This window comes from Crotalus tigris, unplaced genomic scaffold, assembly GCF_016545835.1.
Source record: "Crotalus tigris isolate CLP2741 ecotype Arizona unplaced genomic scaffold, ASM1654583v1 scf7180000017694.5664430, whole genome shotgun sequence".
In the NCBI taxonomy this organism is placed as follows: Eukaryota; Metazoa; Chordata; class Lepidosauria; order Squamata; family Viperidae; genus Crotalus; species Crotalus tigris.
In genome coordinates, this window is record NW_024096572.1 from 1,519,775 (window position 1) to 1,540,302 (window position 20,528).

Genomic DNA, 20,528 nt, shown 5'->3' on the forward strand with positions numbered 1-20,528 from the left:
GGAGGTGGACATTGGCTGATCTTTACTAAACATAGCCTCCACTAAAAGATTATCGCTAATCACCATGGAAACTGAGGGAATCTACCCACAACTTAATTATAAACTTATACTTCAAAAAATCCTTGAAGCCACCGAACTAATAGAATTTCGAGTGAAAGCCGAAGATGTTTTCACAAAACTACAGATTGAACCCCAGACCCCAACTGTTCAACTTACAAGCCAAAAAAAAAAAAAAACAATAGAAGAGGAACAACTTAACATCGAAGAGGATTCTATTCAACAGCATATACAACTTACGGAGAACTTTGACAAACAGATACTGACCTCAACTAAAACACCTGTAATTCCAAAAGCAACAGGGACTGATCTACAGAAATATCATATTGAGAACTTAGACAACTTGGATGACCAAACAACAACTACAACATCGGATATGACTCTTTGCTTCACTCAGAAAGAAAAAGAAGACCAGACTGAATTGATGACAAACATTCTAAATGAAATGTGGAGACTTGAACTATTAGGGCAACAACCTAATAACTACAAAGGGGCCAGTTTCATTGAAAAATTGATAACTGGATGTTCTCCCTTGATTCAAACAATATGTGTGGGAATGAAGGGAGATACATTGGAGGATTTAAGGGCACTGGTATGGAAACCTGCCTGGCATAAAAAGAAAGCCAGAGTTAGATTTAAAAATGGGATTTAAAAATTCATTTGAGGGTTAAGCAGCTTTTCTTTAAGAGATTTTGGCTGATCTTAGAGATACTGATTTATTTAATACTTAGGATTCAGATTTATAATGGAAATTAAAATAATCTGTTAGATTATAGCTTTAATGGTTATAGGGAAATGGATTTGTGATAATGAAAGATATGTTATTAGTATATGAGGAGTTATTAGGATGAGAAATAGAATATATTGGTGAATAAAGAAAGAATTTAAATTTTGGAATAATATTTGTATTTTAGTCACGAGAATTAGTTTATAATGAAATGAGGGAAACTAAATTTATCCGAATTATAAATATCGGTTATAAAAGGCTAAATTGGAATATGATAATTGGAATTAAATAAAACCTAAAAACAGGACTTGGTATGTATAACTAAAATGTTATTGATAAAAGTATAGATTGATTGAACTTTAGCTAGAAATGTACTAATGTGAATGTGATATAATACCTAAGGGAAATAGAGAGGGAAACTTTATTGATGTAAATTGAGATATCTATGTATATTCTATTATTGGATTATTGATCACCCTATCACCACGCTGCTTCTTAATTACTTGGTTGCTAAAATTGGAAAAATTAATAAAATTTGTTAATAAAATAAAATAAAATAAATGTGTGCTGGTTACCAAGCACCTGAATTGTGATAATATGGTCATGGGGACATGTGACAGCTGCAAGTTTGAGGATTAGTCATAAAATTTCTATTTCAGTACCAACATAACTTCCAAAGGTCCCAGAATGAGCAGTCAGTAAGCAAGGACTATCTGTATTTGATGACTCAACAAGGCCATCTACTTGCAGAGAAGTCCTCCAACATCTTACCTTTAAGAATTGGCAGACTGCTTTTCTCTAAACTTATGGTCGGCAGGTTATTCCTAGTAAACCAGGAGTGGAGAGAGAGTATAGGGCAGGCATGTCAAACTGCTGGCCTGCGGGCCAGATGCATCACACCGAAACTGTGCCCACCACATTGCCGGCAATGGGGAAGAAGTTGTGATACATCGCACAACATCATGCGACATCACGAGTTTGACATTCCTGGTATAGAGGCTTGATAGGGGAGGTTATACGAGAACTTTAGGGGAAACATTTCATAGCACTTTATTTATGCAAGCAGGGTGCAGGATTTGGCCTTTGTATATAAAAAAGAAGATTAAATTTCAAAATAATTTTTACAAATTATTTTATAAGTGCATCAAAAATTCAAGAAAAAGAAGAAATACTTGCTCCAAAACTGCTACATGCTCATTTAATTTCTGCAGTTTCCATGGTTAGTATAACAATTTATTAAAGACTAATAAAACAGTTCTGAGGGCATTTTCAGAAATAAACTGCACTGAATTCTACAGATGTATTGTGAATATTTTGAGAAACATAAAAGAAAAATAAGCCTTTGGCTTGAATTGGAATATGATGTATGAAATATATAGCATCCAAAATGAACTTTGCTGGATTCATCTGAGAAGGACATTATGACTATAATTCTACCACACAATTGCTTTCCAACATCTTGATGTTTCTAAACATGGAGATTTAATTTAATTCAGAAGTTTTATATATATATATATGTGTGTGTGTGTGTGTGTGTGTGTGTATATGTATATATATATATATATATATATATATATATATATATATATATGTTTTCTGAGGTTTTCGCGGGTATTTGTATGTAGGTCTTTGGTTGTTCGGGTTTTCTCCCACGTAAAATTGGAAGTGTCTTGGCGACGTTTCGACGAAGTCCCATTCGTCATCTTCAGGCTGGTGCTTTCAGCTTCGTGCCTCGAGCAGCAGTGTGTGGTCTTGGCTGTTTCTTCCTTTTAACTGCCAGTGGAGGTATGAACTGATTGGGTGGGAGCTTGGCTGTGTTCTGATTGGGTGGAGGTGTGTTCTGATTGGTTAGGGGCGTGGCTGTGCTCTGATTGGCTGGGGGGTTGGCTGTGCTCTGATTGGCTGGGGGGTTGGCTGTGCTCTGATTGGCTGGGGGAGTGTTCTGTTTGGTTGTGCTCAGGTTAGTCTGAGTTGCAGAGGGATTCAAGATTTTGGGCTGCCCTGCCATTCCTTGGCTTCGCGTTCGTGGTCGTGCTTCCTCTTCATGGAGGGTGTCAGTTTGCTTCATGTATGGATTGGGGGGGTTTAAAGTGGCTAATGATGCAGCTGTGGTCTGGCTTCTGGTTTGTGGTCGTGCCTCATAGTCAGTGTGGCTTTGGGTTTGTTTTTTGCGTGGATGTTTGGTGGTGACATCCTGTGTGGGTTTTGTGAGTGTGGGTCTGGTATCATTTTTTGTGTTAGGGAGTCGTTTGTCAATGAGGGCGGGTTTCCAAATGGCTGGTAGGCGGGAGGTATCATCTCGCTTGTTCATGCTGTGTGGGCGTTTTTCTATCTCGATGGCTTCTCTGATTATTCTGTTATTAAAATGTTCACTTTTGGCAATGGTTCTGGTATTTTTAAAGTCAATTTCATGTCCTGTAGCTTTAAGGTGTTGGACCCCGACGACGCCAACAGAATCAGACTCGAAATCACCAACATCCTCTGCACCAGCAAGCCACCCAAAAGCAACTTACCCAAAGAGGAACAGACAGCACTACGTAACCTTAAAGAAGACACCAGCATAATAATCCTACCAGCAGACAAGGGCAACGCCACGGTGGTTATGAACACATCTGACTACCAAACCAAATTAACCAACCTACTCCAAGACTCCACATACAAACCCCTAAATACAGATCCCACCACCTACCTGGAAAAAACCACCAGATCCAAAATAAAAGCCTCCCCCATTAGCGAAGAGATCCAGCAAAGAATCATTCCCAGAGAGAAATCATCCAGATGCCCCAAACTCTATGGTCTCCCCAAGATACACAAGGAAGGAACCCCACTCAGACCTATAGTCAGCTCCATAGGCTCACCTCTACAAAACCTAGCCAAATTTCTCGCCAAACAACTACAGCCCTATGCAGAATCCATCACCTCACACGTAAAAAACTCATTCCAGTTTATAGAGATCATAAAGAAACAAAACTTACAGCCCAGCGACCTACTAGTGAGCTTCGATGTCATATCCCTCTTCACCCAAGTGCCTATCAAAGAAGCCTTGACAGCTATTCAAAACAAATATAACCCCCCCAAACATATCTTAGATCTGACCAACCACTGCCTATCCAACACATACTTCATCTATAATGGACAAAAATACAAACAAACAGAAGGAGCACCCATGGGATCACCCCTCTCACCTGTCATTGCCAACCTCGACATGGAACACTTTGAAACCCAAGCTCTAGAAAAATCTGATCACAAACCCAAACTCTGGCTCAGATACGTAGACGACACCTTCATAATCTGGCCACATGGGAAAGAAAAACTGGACAACTTCCTCACACACCTCAACAGCCTACACCCCAAAATACAGTTCACCATGGAAACAGAAGCTAACAACCAACTTCCCTTCCTGGATGTCTTAGTCTACAAGAAATCCAATGGCTCCCTAGGACACACCATCTACCAGAAGAAAACACACACAAACCGCTATCTGCACGCTCTCTCACACCACCACCCAGCACAGATCAACTCTGTAGCCAAGACACTCATCTCCAGAACAAAACGCTTAGCTGACGAACAACACCTAAAACCCGAACTACACACTCTCACCAATGTACTAACATCCAATGGATTCCATAGAAATAAGATTACAAACCTAATCCAAAAAGAAACCCCCACTAAAATCCAAGACAAAGAACAAGAAAACGGCAAAGCCATCCTCCCATACATAAAAGGCATCACAGACAGAATCAGTAAGATCCTCCATAAACACAACATCAAAACAGCATTCTGCACAAACAGAAAAATATCCACCATCCTTAGAAACCCCAAAGATAAAATTGAATTAGAAAATCAAGGAGTATACGAAATCCCATGCACCACTTGTCCCACCACATACATCGGACAAACCAACAGAAGAATAAGTGCACGCATTGAAGAACATAAGAACTCAGTCAAAAAAGAGGAACCAACATCTTCCCTGGTCCAACACCTTAAAGCCACAGGACATGAAATTGACTTTAAAAATACCAGAACCATTGCCAAAAGTGAACATTTTAATAACAGAATAATCAGAGAAGCCATCGAGATAGAAAAACGCCCACACAGCATGAACAAGCGAGATGATACCTCCCGCCTACCAGCCATTTGGAAACCCGCCCTCATTGACAAACGACTCCCTAACACAAAAAATGATACCAGACCCACACTCACAAAAACCACACAGGATGTCACCACCAAACATCCACGCAAAAAACAAACCCAAAGCCACACTGACTATGAGGCACGACCACAAACCAGAAGCCAGACCACAGCTGCATCATTAGCCACTTTAAACCCCCCCAATCCATACATGAAGCAAACTGACACCCTCCATGAAGAGGAAGCACGACCACGAACGCGAAGCCAAGGAATGGCAGGGCAGCCCAAAATCTTGAATCCCTCTGCAACTCAGACTAACCTGAGCACAACCAAACAGAACACTCCCCCAGCCAATCAGAGCACAGCCAATCAGAGCACAGCCAACCCCCCAGCCAATCAGAGCACAGCCAAGCCCCTAACCAATCAGAACACACCTCCACCCAATCAGAACACAGCCAAGCTCCCACCCAATCAGTTCATACCTCCACTGGCAGTTAAAAGGAAGAAACAGCCAAGACCACACACTGCTGCTCGAGGCACGAAGCTGAAAGCACCAGCCTGAAGATGACGAATGGGACTTCGTCGAAACGTCGCCAAGACACTTCCAATTTTACGTGGGAGAAAACCCGAACAACCAAAGACCTACATATATATATATATATATATATATATATATATATATATATATGTAGGTCTTTGGTTGTTCGGGTTTTCTCCCGCGTAAAATTGGAAGTGTCTTGGTGACGTTTCGACGAAGTCCCATTCGTCATCTTCAGGCTGGGGTTTTCAGCTTCGTGCTTTGAGCAGCAATGAAGCACGAAGCTGAAAACACCAGCCTGAAGATGACGAATGGGACTTCGTCGAAACGTCGCCAAGACACTTCCAATTTTACGCGGGAGAAAACCCGAACAACCAAAGACCTACATATATATATATATAATATATATATATATATATATATATATATATATATATATATTCAAAAGATAAAAACGAGCACCAGGAGGTAAAACAATTAAATGTTTAATAAATAAATAACCTAGCTTTCGATGGCTATATTGCTGCCATCATCGTCAGGGTGTTAAAAGCCAGAGGGTGGGGGAGCTCGTTTATAAGCACAAACGCGCCTGCACACGGCTCATAGACCTCGTTATGGGGCCCAGTTGATTGATCCTTTCATCACTCATGTCAGAAGTATTTCTGAGTTCTAAGTTCTTGCAGCTGATTACTTCTCTGTTGCGTGCAGCTCCTAGGCTGGGAGGCGAGCATTCCATGTCACTACGCACTAGAGTAACATGTGTAACTGCAGACCGATCCTGCGAAGAAATCCCAGATCTGGCTATCTTCCTCCCCCGTGTCTGACGTGTCACTCTCAGGGGGCATGCTACCCCATGCGTGCTCCCATCTTCCCCTATAGCCCCCAACCCGCCACCCTTCCGTGCGTGGGATGCACAGCAGTTCGTTGCGATCTCCGTTCCTGTTAGTTTGGCGTCCGATTCAACTCTCCCTTTGGAGGAAATTCCAACTGCGGTCTTCGCGCGTGCGCCCTCACGTTTCCACCGTACTACTTGGGAACGCGTGATGGGACCCTTAATGGGGCGGTTGCAGTCAGTAGGTCGGACGCAATATCGAGGAGAGGGAGGGGGAAGGGGAGGAGTGTTCGGGGCATCCAGGGCACTAGGGGGTGGGTTGCTGTTGTCAACGAATTCTTCATTCATCAATGGGTGCGCGCAAGAATTGCTAATAGCCGGGGGCACTCCGGATGGTAGGATCGTCCTTACCTCGTTTTCTATCTCTTCGTTGGAACAATTGAGATTGCAAACAGTGGGGTGCTTCCTCTGTCTGGAACAAACCCGTGCCTCCCAAGTTTTCATGACCTGGTGTGCAGGATGTAACTCCACACATCGATTAATAGAGTTACAGTCTGAGAACCAAGCCTCTTTGAGGAGTCTGCCGCTCTTGGAGGCATCACTAGCAATAACCTGCACCCCATTGAAATCAAACTTGTGTCCAAGCTCTACCATGTGAGTGAGGATTTGTGAATAGTGCTCCCCTCTTTTTATTGCCAGCTTGTGTTCCTGTATTCTTGACCTTACTCTTTTAGAGGTTTCTCCCACGTAATTACCTGGGCAATCTATACAATGGATTCTATAGATCACCCCAGATTTCTCAGTAACGGGGAGTGGATCTTTCAACCTCATGATACAGGAACGCAATGTGCAGTCTGGTCTATGTGCCACCCTTATTCCATAGGGTGACAATAGCCTAGCCGTGGCTTCAGAAACATTACTGACATAGGGGAGAGTAATACGTGTAGTCTGTGGAAGTAGCTCCCCAATAGGTGGGTTATGGGGAGGTCTGGATAGAGCACTGTGGCGCCTGATAAATTTATTGGGGTATCCATTACGTCTACAGGTGTGGAAGAGGTATTTCCTTTCTTCAGCCTTAGCTTTGGCCGTGCTGCAGTGTGAGTCAGCTCTTTTAAACAGGGTTCTAATACAGCTGACCTTGTGGGCCACCGGATGGTTGCTGTTAAAATGCAAAATCCTATCGGTGTGCGTGGGCTTGCGGTAGACCCTAGTAGCAAGGGTCCCATCAGGCTGGCAATGGACCAAAACGTCAAGGAACGCCAGCCTGCCTTGATGTTCCTCCTCCTCCGTAAACTGCAAGTCCACACACACCGAATTAAGTATGCCCACAAAGTCAGCCTTCCGACTCTTTTTGATGACAACAAAGGTGTCATCAACGTAGCGGGCCCAGAATTTGGGACAATACTGAGCCATCGCTACTTGTTCTATCCACTGCAATACAGCCTCGGCAATAACGCTGGAAATGGGTGACCCCATGGGAGTACCCTTTATTTGTTCATAGGTGTTACCCTGAAACGTGAAGTAGGTCTTGAGGCATAAACCCAAAAGGTCCACAAGATCTTCCGGGCGAAGGGAATCCTGGTGTTGTCCTAAGCCCCTGCGACTCAAAAGATCTTTAATGGTCGCAAGGGCTAGGTCCTGTGGGATAGAGGTGAAGAGGGAGACGACATCAAAAGATACCATCACCTCGTCATCCTCTATCCTTAAGGACCTAATCCTGTCTAGGAATTCCTCTGCCGATCTTACCACCGTCTGGTTATCAGCGACCAAGTGGCCGATACGAAGACTCAGCCACTTAGTCAAACCAGACATGGGGGTACCCCTAAAAGATACTATGGGGCGGAGGGGAACCCCTTCCTTGTGCACTTTGGGTAGCCCATAGAATCTAGCTGCCGCCGTGTCGCTAGGGCATATCCTCAAAAGGGTTACGTCGTCTAATCTTCTACCTCGTTTCAGGGCGTTGAGCGTCTTATTGACTCGATTTTTAAGGGTCACCATGGGGTCCCCACTCACAATCCTGTAGGCTGTAGTGTCCTCAAGCAACCCTGACGCCTTACTGATGTAATGTGCTCTATCCATGACAACCGTAGCTCTCCCCTTGTCAGCTGGCAATATGAGGGTTGCATCATCCTTCTTGAGCTGGGTAAGAGCTTCCAACTCATTCCTCGATAGAGCTTGGTGGGGTCAATGATTCATAAGTAATCCCACTACACGATGCCTGATGTCATCTCCAACCTCCTCCATACCAACACGGTGTAACGTTGGCTCTAGCGCCGCCATAAAGTCCAACGCGCGAGCGTCCGTTAAGTTGTGTCCCACATCCCGTTGTAAAAGGGAAAGTTGGGAGTGGGTAAGTATCTTACTAGAGAGGTTATGTACAAGGTTCTCAGAGGGAATAGTGTTCTTACGTAATTCTCGTAATCCCTCAATCTTATCCTGGAGTCTATTTGTAGCAAGCAATCTTGTGTTGTTAAAAACCAGCTGAATATGGTGGTTTAATGCAGCAAAATGCTGGTCTGTGAACCTAGTACGGCACAGTTCACGATGATCCTGAGCACATCTGATGAAGCCACCAGTACATCTGTGTAAATCCCCAATAAGAGCCCGCATCATGCCATGCTGGAATTGGCGAACGACGCGTCGGCCTTCGAAGGAATCAACAATAGGCTTCCTCTTTAATGACCTAGGTGGAAGGTCTTCTCTAATACAAACATGCAGGAAAGCTATCTTACGGTAGTTGTCCGCAATATGATGAGCGAGTCTTTCCCACTTTCTGGCAGTGAGCAAAGCTGCTCTTCCATAAACATTAAAAATTAACATAAAAATTGAGGAACGTAGTCTCCTGGATGTATACATATTCAAAAGATAAAAACGAGCACCAGGAGGTAAAACAATTAAATGTTTAATAAATAAATAACCTAGCTTTCGATGGCTATATTGCTGCCATCATCGTCAGGGTGTTATATACACACACACACACACACACATACATATATACATACATACATACATACATACATATATATGTATATGTAGGTCTTTGGTTATTCGGGTTTTCTCCCACATCGTATCGACAACGTATCGACAAAGTCTCATTTGTCATCTTCAGGCTGGTGTTTTCAGCTTCGTGCTTCGAGGAGCAATGTGTGATCGTAGCTGTTTCTTCCTTTTAACTGCCAGTGGGGATATGAACTGATTGGATGAGAGCTTGGCTGTGTTCTGATTGGATGGAGGTGTGTTCTGATTGGTTAGGAGCTTGGCTGTGCTCTGATTGGATGGGGGGTTGGCTGTGCTCTGATTGGTTGGGGGAGTGTTCTGTTTGGGTGGGGGCTTTGTTGTGCTCAGGTTAGTCTGAGTTGCAGGGGGATGTGCGATTGCTATTGTTTGGCTTCGCGTTCGTGGTCGTGCCTCATCTTCATGGTGGGTGTCAGTTTGCTTCATGTATGGATTGGAGGGGTTTAAAGTGGCTAATAATGCAGCTGTGGTCTGGCTTCTGGTTTGTGGTCGTGCCTCATCATCGGTGTGGGTTTGGGTTTGCTTTTTGTGTGGATGTGTGGTGGTGACATCCTGTGTGGTTTTCGTGAGTGTGGGTCTGGTGTCATTTTTTGTGTTAGGGACTCATTTGTCAATAAGGGCGGGTTTCCAAATGGCTGGTAGGCAGGACGTATCATCTTGTTTGTTCATGCTGTGTGGGCGTTTTTCTATCTCGATGGCTTCTCTGATTATTCTGTTATTAAAGTGTTCAGTTTTGGCGATAGTTCTGGTCTTTTTAAAGTTAATTTCATGTCCTGTGATTTTAAGGTGTTGGACCAGGGAAGAAGTTGGTTCCTCTTTTTTGACTGAGTTCTTATGTTCTTCAATGCGTGCACTTATTCTTCTGTTGGTTTGTTTGATGTATGTGGTGGGACAAGCGGTGCATGGGATTTCATATACTCCTTGATTTTCTAACTCAATTTTGTCTTTGGGGTTGCTTAGGATGGTGGATAATTTTGTGTTACATACAAACACCCGCGAAAACCTCAAAAAAAACACACACACACACACACACATACATATCTTCTCTTACAAACCTTTATTGGTGTTTTGCATTTATCTCCTATGCATTTTATTTTTCTGGATTCAAGTCTTATTATAAGAATTAAAAAATAAAATAAAACTGTAGAATGTATCCTTTACATGCTTTCTGTTTAATGTTTGTTAGAAGGAATAAGGGAAGCACAGCAGGGTAAAACTCTCCTCAATGGTCTGAGATGAAGCAACTGAGGGAGCTCAATGATCAGCCAACACTTTATACATTTTGAGGAGGGAAGGGATAAAGCTTTAAGAGAAAGCATTTGGATACAGTTTTTCTGGAACTTTTTTCATGTAATAGCACAGGAAAAAAATCAAAATACAAGATTACAGAAATGAAAACACACAAAAAACTTCTTTTTAAGTCTCAAACTTTTTATCTAGACATCAATTGGCTTTTCAAAAAGTAATAGGCAATTTTACAACAAAGTATGAGAAATAAAAAGGAATTGCATTGTTTCCCTTTCTGATATATCTAGCTTTTTAATATAAAACTATACAAAAAAAGAAACACTTAAAGAAATAACTTGTGCCCGAAACATGCTGGGCTTGATAATAAGTATTCTAATAGAAGTTCCTCCTCTTTTTTTCTTTCCTTTTTGTTTGCATATTTCTTACGTGAAAATATGATAATTCAAAGAAAATATAAATAGAATAGTAGAGATATAAATATAAACTGAATAGACAGTAAACAATAATATTATCATTTTAACTCCTGGTTAATAGGTGTTTTGTGATTATCTATAACTAGCAAAATAGCAATTTTTGAATATACAAATTAACCTATAGCAGTCATTTTGGGTGCATGACCACAGCACATTCAAAATTATAAATCTGCCAATTGATCCCAAAGATTACCTTTAGCTGCTATGTTCAAAGCAATGATCTAAGCAGAAAAATATTTAGAATCTAATTCGGAATCTATAAGGATACAGAATACATATGTCATTTTTGATCACATCAAAAGGCAAGATTTTAGGAACAGGTAGCTTTTTCATTGTATGTATTTTGAATCTATTTTAATCTCAGATCTGTTGATACCATTTTTACATTTTTAAGGACATGAGTCAATTAATAGGGCATTATTGGAAAGTTCAGTTCTGTAGCTTGTGTTTGAAATATCCCAGAAATTCCCACTTCTTCAACCTTTGATAGAGATATGCTATAATGCTATAAGTTTTGATCTTGTCATAAATTTCATCAAAGAAAAGTATCTCAAATGCTGAAGCATTTGTTAGTATCTGAAAACATAACTATTGCATTATTCATCCTACATTTCAGATAATGGCTGTTGATCTACTATGGAAAGAAGGTTGCTTGGATTGCATTGCATTCTCCTTATGAATTCAGTCACATTTACTTTTATTGGATACACACATACACACAAATACACACACACACACACACACACACACACACACACACACACACACTGCTAAATGCAGTATCTGTAAAAGCATGTACCACATAAGTGACACATATTTGAAAAGCCCCTGTTATTTTTAGATATTGTGCAGAAAGACAAAAAAGCCATGAAGAAAATATTCAATCACCAAACCCCAAAACCTCAAAACTATTTATTTATTTAGCAAAATTATTTAGTTGTCCATTTTACAATGCTGATTCCAGGCAGCTTGCAACATTAAAAATCCACAATATAAAACCCCAAACCACTCCTGCAAGCGGCAACAAGCACAAACAAATCAATCACTTCATCGACTTCATATCAACCTGAAGTCCTCAAGCCTACTGACAAAATTATGTCTTCAGATCCTTCTGAGAAAATATCAAGATGGGGCCAATCTTATTTCTGTGGCAATGATATTCCTTAGGGAAGGAGCAACCACTGAGAAGGCCCTTTTTCTTAGCCCCATTTTATTCAACTTCCCATATATAATTCATTTAGAGTATATATTGATGTACATATTTACCATTTAACTAATAAAATATATTTGCACATATTTATAATTTATATAATAAAAAACTTCCAATTATAACTTGTTCATCATGTTTCCTGAGTCCTGTATACTTAAGTTAAAAAAAAATCTAAACTCCATTTCATACCTCCAGTTTCAGAAAGCTTGCCTCTGTAAATTTTATCTTCTACTACATCTGTCCAGTATAGTAAGCTCTGATTGAAGTGAAAATCAAGTGCTATTGTATTTCTTAAACCAGGAACTAATAAGCTGTAGTCTCGTTTCTGCAGATCAATCCTTCTGATCTCATGCCGAATAGAGAAAATGATGAATGGTTCAAAAGGATCTGGGAACATAACAGTACATTTTGTGGTTAAACCTAATCAGTAATAGGTTATTATAGTAAAGCAAATGTCAGATTAGATGGGAGTCTATTAAACAGGTACACAAGAATCCAGGAACTTTCAATATGGATTTTTATTGTAGGAAAGCTAAGAAGCCCTTATGAAAGAATTCCAGTAATAAGTCTCCCAATTCTAGGTTAGTACTTTAACTATTACACTACATGTATCAAACTTGTCTGCCAGGACCAAGCCAGAGAATTTTATTGATGTATTTCTTGCTTGATTTCTCTATATGCTGGAGAGTGTGTTCATAGGAATTGGGAAGAATTATTGATAACTGGAAGATAATAACCATTTTTATTCCAAAATATACCTGTATGACATGTGCAAAAGGTTATTTTTATTTAACTTTATAGTATACAGGTATTCCCTTCCTAATCACGTATAAGAAAATGGGAAGCTTTTACTTCCCAATATTCCATTATTTTTCTTAACAAATGTCTTTAATATTTTATAGATCTTGGAGGCACTGACCAACCTCAACCCTTTTTTTAACCTGTTATTGTTTTACCTTAATTTTTTTTATGACAAATGCTCCATAAATATGATAACTCATTCAAAGAAAATGAAAAGGGCTTATTATGGGTTTGTTATAGAAGCCTAAAGATATAAATTTAATAATATATCTAATAAACATGGAAAAATAAAAGAAAAAGTCTTCAAAATGTTTTTTTAAATTCTTGGCCATCAAATAACACGCCATTTAGCATATGAACTACATGTAAAATGTTGTATGATGTAAAAAGTAGGTATGTATGGCTGTTAGCATCTTCCTTCCTCCCCGCTCCTTTCCTCCCTCCCTCCTTTTTAATGCACAATTCAAATTTACACAGTTAGATTCAAAAACAGTGATCCCCTACCATTGCAAGAATAAAGACAGTTAAAGAAGATACTTCATGTGTAGCTATCCTCTATAAAATATATATACAACTTTTGAATCATTTCTTCATTATTGGTGGAAATGGAAAAATGAAATTGCATTTCACATATATCTACCAATACACAGAAAGCCAAATAGTCAAATGCTTTCTCTGATCAGTGAGATTGAATCAAGAGCATTTAAAAAATGGTTATCAAAAAAGTTGATATAACAAATGAACTTTCAGAGAAAGGCATTAATTTGTTGCTGCCCATTTTCTATATTGGCTTCTACAAACACTTTCATATCTAGACCACTATATTTTTAATTCAAGTTTTAGAAAAATATTTTTTTAAATTTGTCATTCAGTGGCATTTATCTTACATAAGAAATAACATCTGATGGTATAGGTTATTTTTTTATTAAAGGAAACAAAACAGGACATAAATATTTGCATAAAAATATAATTCGATACCATCAAGTTCTGCATTGCATAATATCTTATACAATTTTTATGGCTTCTAAATAGAAACAAATTGTGAAGCATCTGTATCGAAAAAGTTAAAGCTTAAACAACCCAGGACTCCTTCTGCTTCTCTAAAGCAAATGGGTCATTTTGACATAGTAAAATGTTTGTAAGAGACACTTTGTAATAGTGAATAGATAAGTAAATGTCAACTTACTGATATTAGCACAGCTTTCGCCATCTTTACTAAGTTCCCAACCTTCATAACAGGAGCACTTAACAACATTTTTATGCTGTTCACATACTTGGCTGCATTTCTGATGTTTGGTGCAATAATCTACATACTCACAGGTCTTATTGTCTGAATTTAAGTACAGTCCTGGGGGGCATGAACAGACAATTCTGCCTCCAGGAACTACTGAACACTGGTGGCTGCATCCACCATTATTAAGTGAACATTCTTCTGAAATAAGAATAGTAATCATTATTATTTTTTAAATAAAAACAAGTGAAAATGTGTTTCTCAGACATAAGTTAAAATTTAATCTATTATCGCAGATATATTTTATAAGATTAGATCTAGTAGACCGCAGAATAAAAGCTATATTTCAGAACCATAGAATTCTTTGGCAATCAGTTCACATACACAAATAATAAAGTCTGTAGGTTTAAAAATAGAGTAATAAAAGGCAAGCTGGATGGTTTCATAAACTGGAATAATAAAAATTAAATTTATTAGGGATAAATAACTAATATATTGCATAAAATGTCGACCATGACTGCCTTTCCATACAAGTGCTATATAACAATCTTCTGTATGTGTCAGAGAAGAGAACTAACACCTGCTGCCCTGCTTTGCTGTTTATTTTATGTTCACTTTATGCTTTTCATTTGTATGAAAAAAAATCTGGGAATGCATCATAATCAGAGCATGAATTTGTTTCAACATCCAATATATTGTCGGAAAGAGGAAAATTATGTAGTTTGATACAATTAATTTTGTTAATTTTCAATTAATGCCAGATAAATTAGAGCTGCATTGTTGGGGGGAGGGAGGGAAAAGTGGAAGGGAGAGAAGGGAAGTGGAGGGAAAGGGAGGGGAGGGGAGGGCAGGGGAGAGGAGAGGAGAGGAGAGGAGAGGAGAAGGGAAGGGAAGGGAAGGGAAGGGAAGGGAAGGGAAGGGAAGGGAAGGGAAGAGAAGAGGAATCTGCTGGCCACCTGAAACATAAAGTGACTTCATCCATTATTTGAATTCTATTCAGAACTTTGGTATATAAACATTTAGAATTTTTCTCCTTTGAATTTTTTTTTTTTCAAAAATGGACAAAATGAAAGCAGAGCAATTTTTCAGCATGGCATTAATTTTAATCATATAAGGATATGATGAGAATATTTCAATTATCAAACATATTAAAATTTACATAAGGGATGTGGCTGGGGTGGAAGAGTCTGGATACATTATCTAGGGACCATTGTTTATTTATTTTTCATACATCTGCATTTATTCAAGTATAATTACCACAAAGATCATCTTCATCAGATCCATCAGGGCAATCTCTTATTCCATTGCAAAGCTTTTCAGGCTGCAGACAGATGGAAGTGTCATTAGCACATGGATATTTTGGTGGCCCACACATATAGCCTTCACAATTATCTTCATCGGACTGATCCTCACAATCAATGTCTCCATCACACAGCCAAGCTTTGCTAATACATCTCCCTTAAAGAAAAGAGAAAATAAACATATTGATTCCTTTTCTTAACAAGGCTAATTATTCTTTCATAATTTATTTTTAATTCCACTATTTTATAGAACTTCAAATGAAGCAACGTTAGCCATTTCCCAATCTTTTATTTCAGAGAGAAGAAGCATATATTGGAAACAGCTATATGGAACTATAAATAAAAGCCATTTCAAATGGGAATCTTCTGAAACTTTTGTGAGATTTTTAATCCGGTTATGATGGAAAACTGCTTTTTCTTTGGGAAAAATAAAAAAATAAATTAAAGTTAAATTTAATTAAAGTTCAAGTTAAATTTAAAATTAAATATTTTAAAATAATATATAAAATAAATAAAATAAAATTATTTCTTTCATTGTGTATGTGACTGCTGTATTATGTGACTAGATAGCTAAACTTAAGGATTTTGATTTCTTCTTTTTAAAATCAATATCTTTCAAGCCATTTTGTGGGGAAATTTATGGACTTTGGTAAATATTAAAAAAAGAAGAAAAATATTTCTCATCTGAATTAACAAATGCTAGAAGCATAACAATTTTCAATCCAATTGAATTGGGTTCAGTTAACAGGGAACCCAGTTAATTGACATATATTGCATTTGATCTAATTATGAGATTCAAGTTTAAGGATGTGTATTACTGATTTTTGTTTCTAGAAGGAGCTAGTGAAAGAAAAGAAAGCAGTTGCCAAATGGCCGATTACTGATCTATTATAAATTCTAACTTTCTCAGAGTCTTGTTTCAGAATGTTATTATTCAAGTTCTAAAAGATATGTCCAAATTGTTCTCTAGGACAGGGCTTTTCAACCTTTTCACCCATTGTACCACTTTTAGGATATGGCAGTATCTGAGTACCACCAGTCATCTAGCAAGGTGTCAAAACCTTGACCCAAAAAAAAAGAAAAGAAAAAAAATGATAAAGTACAGGTAGTCCTCGACTTACAACAGTTTGCTTAGTGATTGTTCGAAGTTACAATGGCACTGAAAAAAGTGACCCCCAAGGCACAGCCGAGCAAGACACCTGCCTGCCCGTCTGGCAGCGCTCCCATTCCCCTCCCCCTCTATGATTTTTCTAGGATGGTCGCGTACCACCTGCTAGGTACCAATGTACCACAGGTGGTACCCGTACCACTGGTTGAAAAGCCCTGCTCTAGGACTAGGTAACTGAGTATTTTTTTCTCTTTTCATCATTCTAAGTAATAAATTAAGAGCAATATAGGTAAAAGCTGGGATGCATATTTCTGTGAATTTATTAATGACTATCAATTTTGTAAAATATTTTACCAATGTTGCACTGTGCAATATTGGTAAAAGTGGATTATGCAATTTGTTTCTAATCATGTACTGAGGCTGAAAGAAAGGAACATGACTGTTGTTAAAACTTATTTCTTTTTTTTCTCTATAATATGCCAGAAATGTGATCATGGATTGTTGATAGGACTTTGAAATCCACAAACAAAAAGTCTGTTTTCCACCAAGTAAATCCTCAGACAAAGCTTTGATCAAGTTTTCATGCCAAATGTCAATTGATGGTTAGTGTGCTAGCTATACCATTCTATATGTTATTGTATTTGGTAGCTACATGTGGAGAATCATCATGGTCAACATCCACATCAATTTTTTACAGGTTTGGCAGACACTGTGGAAATATATTCATTAAGGAATATTATATTAACTTTTATTTATAGCTATATAAATTGAATAATAAATATGCATGTATATGTGCTAATATAATCAGTTTTCCATTCATTAAATGATATGCACTTATTAACTCATTTTTCTTACAGGACATATCAAAGATGAATCATGATAGCACTACAGTTACTGGTTACCAAGTTGCTGGGGTTCAGAATGTCCCAAACATAATGAAATTAAACCCAATTATATAAATATTATTTTCACTTTATAGTGATTAATTGATGGAGAAGTTTATTTTACTATTGACATTTCCCAACATAATACAAACATGGTCTCAACATTACATAATCTGCTTCTAGAGATTAGTTTTAATTAATGGGTTTCTTTATGATCAGTAATCACATACCATACATTGTTGTAAAATGTTAAGCTTAATATATAAAATTAAAACTCTTATGGCATTTATATTACTTTGCAATGGCAATTAAGCAGAATTTTGCAACTCTCTAGAAATTATCAATTGACTAAACAGGTAAAACGAGTAGGATAAAGTCTTTTTAAAAAAACAATTTCCATGGCAGTTAGTTAATATAAGCATAATTAAGGCATGGGCCAAATAAAAGACACAGTGAAGAAGGACATGGACAATTGATACAACTTCTTTCAGCAGATGGGGCAGAGAGTGAAAAAGCTGATGAAAATAACACACATGACCAAGCTAAGGCAAGAGTTCTCCTGTGGTTGGGCAAAGAATGTTGGTAAGATGGGAAGATTCTAAACAATGTTTTCTAAACAATCCTAAATTATAAACTTCGAGCTATAGCTTAATTCTTTTCATAAGAAGCATGTAAAAAAAAAACCCACTCTATTTCAACTATAAGAAGGCTGATTCAAAGCCAAATGAGGAAAATAGCTAACAATAAAATGGTAGTTTTAACTTTGCATAAACTGTTACCCTTTAATACCTGTAGCCTTGCAAGAAAACTTTGTTTTGTCGTCACATGGTCGTATAGTTCCATTACAACTCTTTTCATCACTGCCATCTTCACAGTCCTTTTCTCCATCACAGTGCCAAAGTTCAGGAATGCAGTTTCCATCTGGGTAGCACTGAAATTCTTTCCTGCTGCATCTCCCAAGAGAAGCTATCTCTAACATTTAAAAAAAAATGATAATACAAAACCAGTTAAGAATTTTTTTTTGATAATTTGTATCATTTCCAATATGCTTCAGTTGCTACTTGGACACAGTCAAGGAAGCAATATTCAGTATTGTATTCTTTTTGCAAAGAACCACATTTTGGTTATATAGGGAAAAAAATTATACTGTTCTAATGCAGAACTATATTTTTACCATATGGACTCAATTACACATTAATATACGAGGATGTAAGTGTGCCTATTATCTTTCTACAAAATAGATCATGAAAATTGTCACTTTCATCTTAAGCAACTTTCCAATAATTGACTTTTTCCCATTAATTACACATATGTCTATTCAATTCAATCATGTGAGCAGAGCCAATATATACTTCTCCATTATAATGGATAAGTTTATTTTATATTGTTCATAGTTTTGCACCAGTGTGAATTTTATTGCAGAAATATAATTGGAACTACAATGGTGATATCTATTTCAACCATTTGAGCTATCATATTATAAATTGTTCTTTGGTGAAAGAGACATTCACAGAATGAGAACATTTCTATGTGATAAGTGTAGAAGAATGAATTTTTTTCCCCCAATGACAAAATCACAGATAATGAATGACAGAATTTCAGCCTATGGAAAAGAAAGGACAAAAAAGAATAAAATAACTTTTATGGTAAGAGTAGTAAGACAAGACCAAAGATATATTGATCTATCTTGATCTAACACCAAATTGTAAATGTGTTCTAATTCAATTTCCATTCTCACAGCTTGTAAAAAAGATTTAAAAAATTCTGAAGTGGAGTTAGAATTTGATAGTCATAAATGTGAAAATTGGTTGTAAAGATACATTTTCATTGCAAAAGACATTGTGTCCACGAAAGCAGAACCATTCATTGTGACAAAGAACCAGTGATTAGACCAGTTCTTTGGAATCTTTCCAGACAAGAACATAGGAGATCACACATATCATCTGTCACTAATAAATGTAGAACTTAAGTAATATCTTTTGAGGAATTTGCATTCAATAATATTTGGAGGACCATACATTCAATCCTGACATATTCCAAAGCTTCAAATATTACTCATTTATCTCTTTTATGCATATGGTACTTTTCCATTTAAAATGAAAGACAGGATATAAATATTTCTCTCCTAAGTATCTAATGTTACATTGCATACTGAATTGTATGAAAGTATTTATTGAATCATAATTTTTAGAGTTGTAAAACTGAGTTCCAAAAAAGATATGTATGGCAGTTTAACATCATGTAAAAATATAATCTGTGGATAAATACCTACTGATGGACAATTTATGTTGTTTTAATAATATTTAAACAGACATTCAATTGATATTAAAAGTATCACTATGAGAAAAAGTTACAAGGGAAAAAATGTGTTATGTTTTAACATCTGGAATTTTCTTCTACAGAAAACAGTAGGAAAAATATCTCTGGGTCTACACTACAAGAATAGAAAAAGTGGTTTCATTCAAATTAAAGGATTTTCATTTTTGAAAACTTTCAGCTATTGAAAATTGCTACAGATACATATTATCCTCACTGAAACTGAAACTACTGAATTAGGATTGAATTGCATTGTATAGTGACTGTTTACATTAAGCAGCAAAATAATTACTAAAATCTGTTTACGGTTACTAGAGTGTACATTGAACTGAAAATAATAGGACTTACAGTACTTCCATGCAAGAATGCACAAAAATGCATTTTTATTTTTCTAAAGCAATGGATTATTGGAAATTACACAATGGGTTTAGAAATCTATCTTTCTGTTTGTGTGAGCATAGGAAAGAATAGCTGTCAGAAAACAATCAAAACAAAAACAAATTGGTGCAGTACTTTAGAAGAACCTGCTGGTTTAAAAAAGAACTGAATCCAGTTAGAACAAAGAATCCAGTAAAAATCCTCCAATTCATCTCAAGTGGATGGAGGGCAGTTAGTAAACAGCTTGGAATAGGGCCAACTTTTGCATTAATCCTGTC

At 37.5% G+C, this 20,528-nt stretch overlaps 1 protein-coding gene across 1 annotated transcript in view; it reads right to left on the reverse strand.

Moving 5' to 3' along the window:
- Positions 1-20,528, reverse strand: part of LRP1B (LDL receptor related protein 1B) — a 794,402-nt gene that overhangs the window by 70,110 nt on the left and 703,764 nt on the right. Inside the window, exons 21-24 of the mRNA XM_039338160.1 lie at positions 18,346-18,528; positions 15,521-15,721; positions 14,219-14,464; positions 12,421-12,618 (exon numbers count right to left, since the gene is read on the reverse strand). Of these exons, the coding sequence (XP_039194094.1) occupies positions 12,421-12,618; positions 14,219-14,464; positions 15,521-15,721; positions 18,346-18,528 (828 nt within the window). The remainder of the gene's footprint in view (positions 1-12,420; positions 12,619-14,218; positions 14,465-15,520; positions 15,722-18,345; positions 18,529-20,528) is intronic.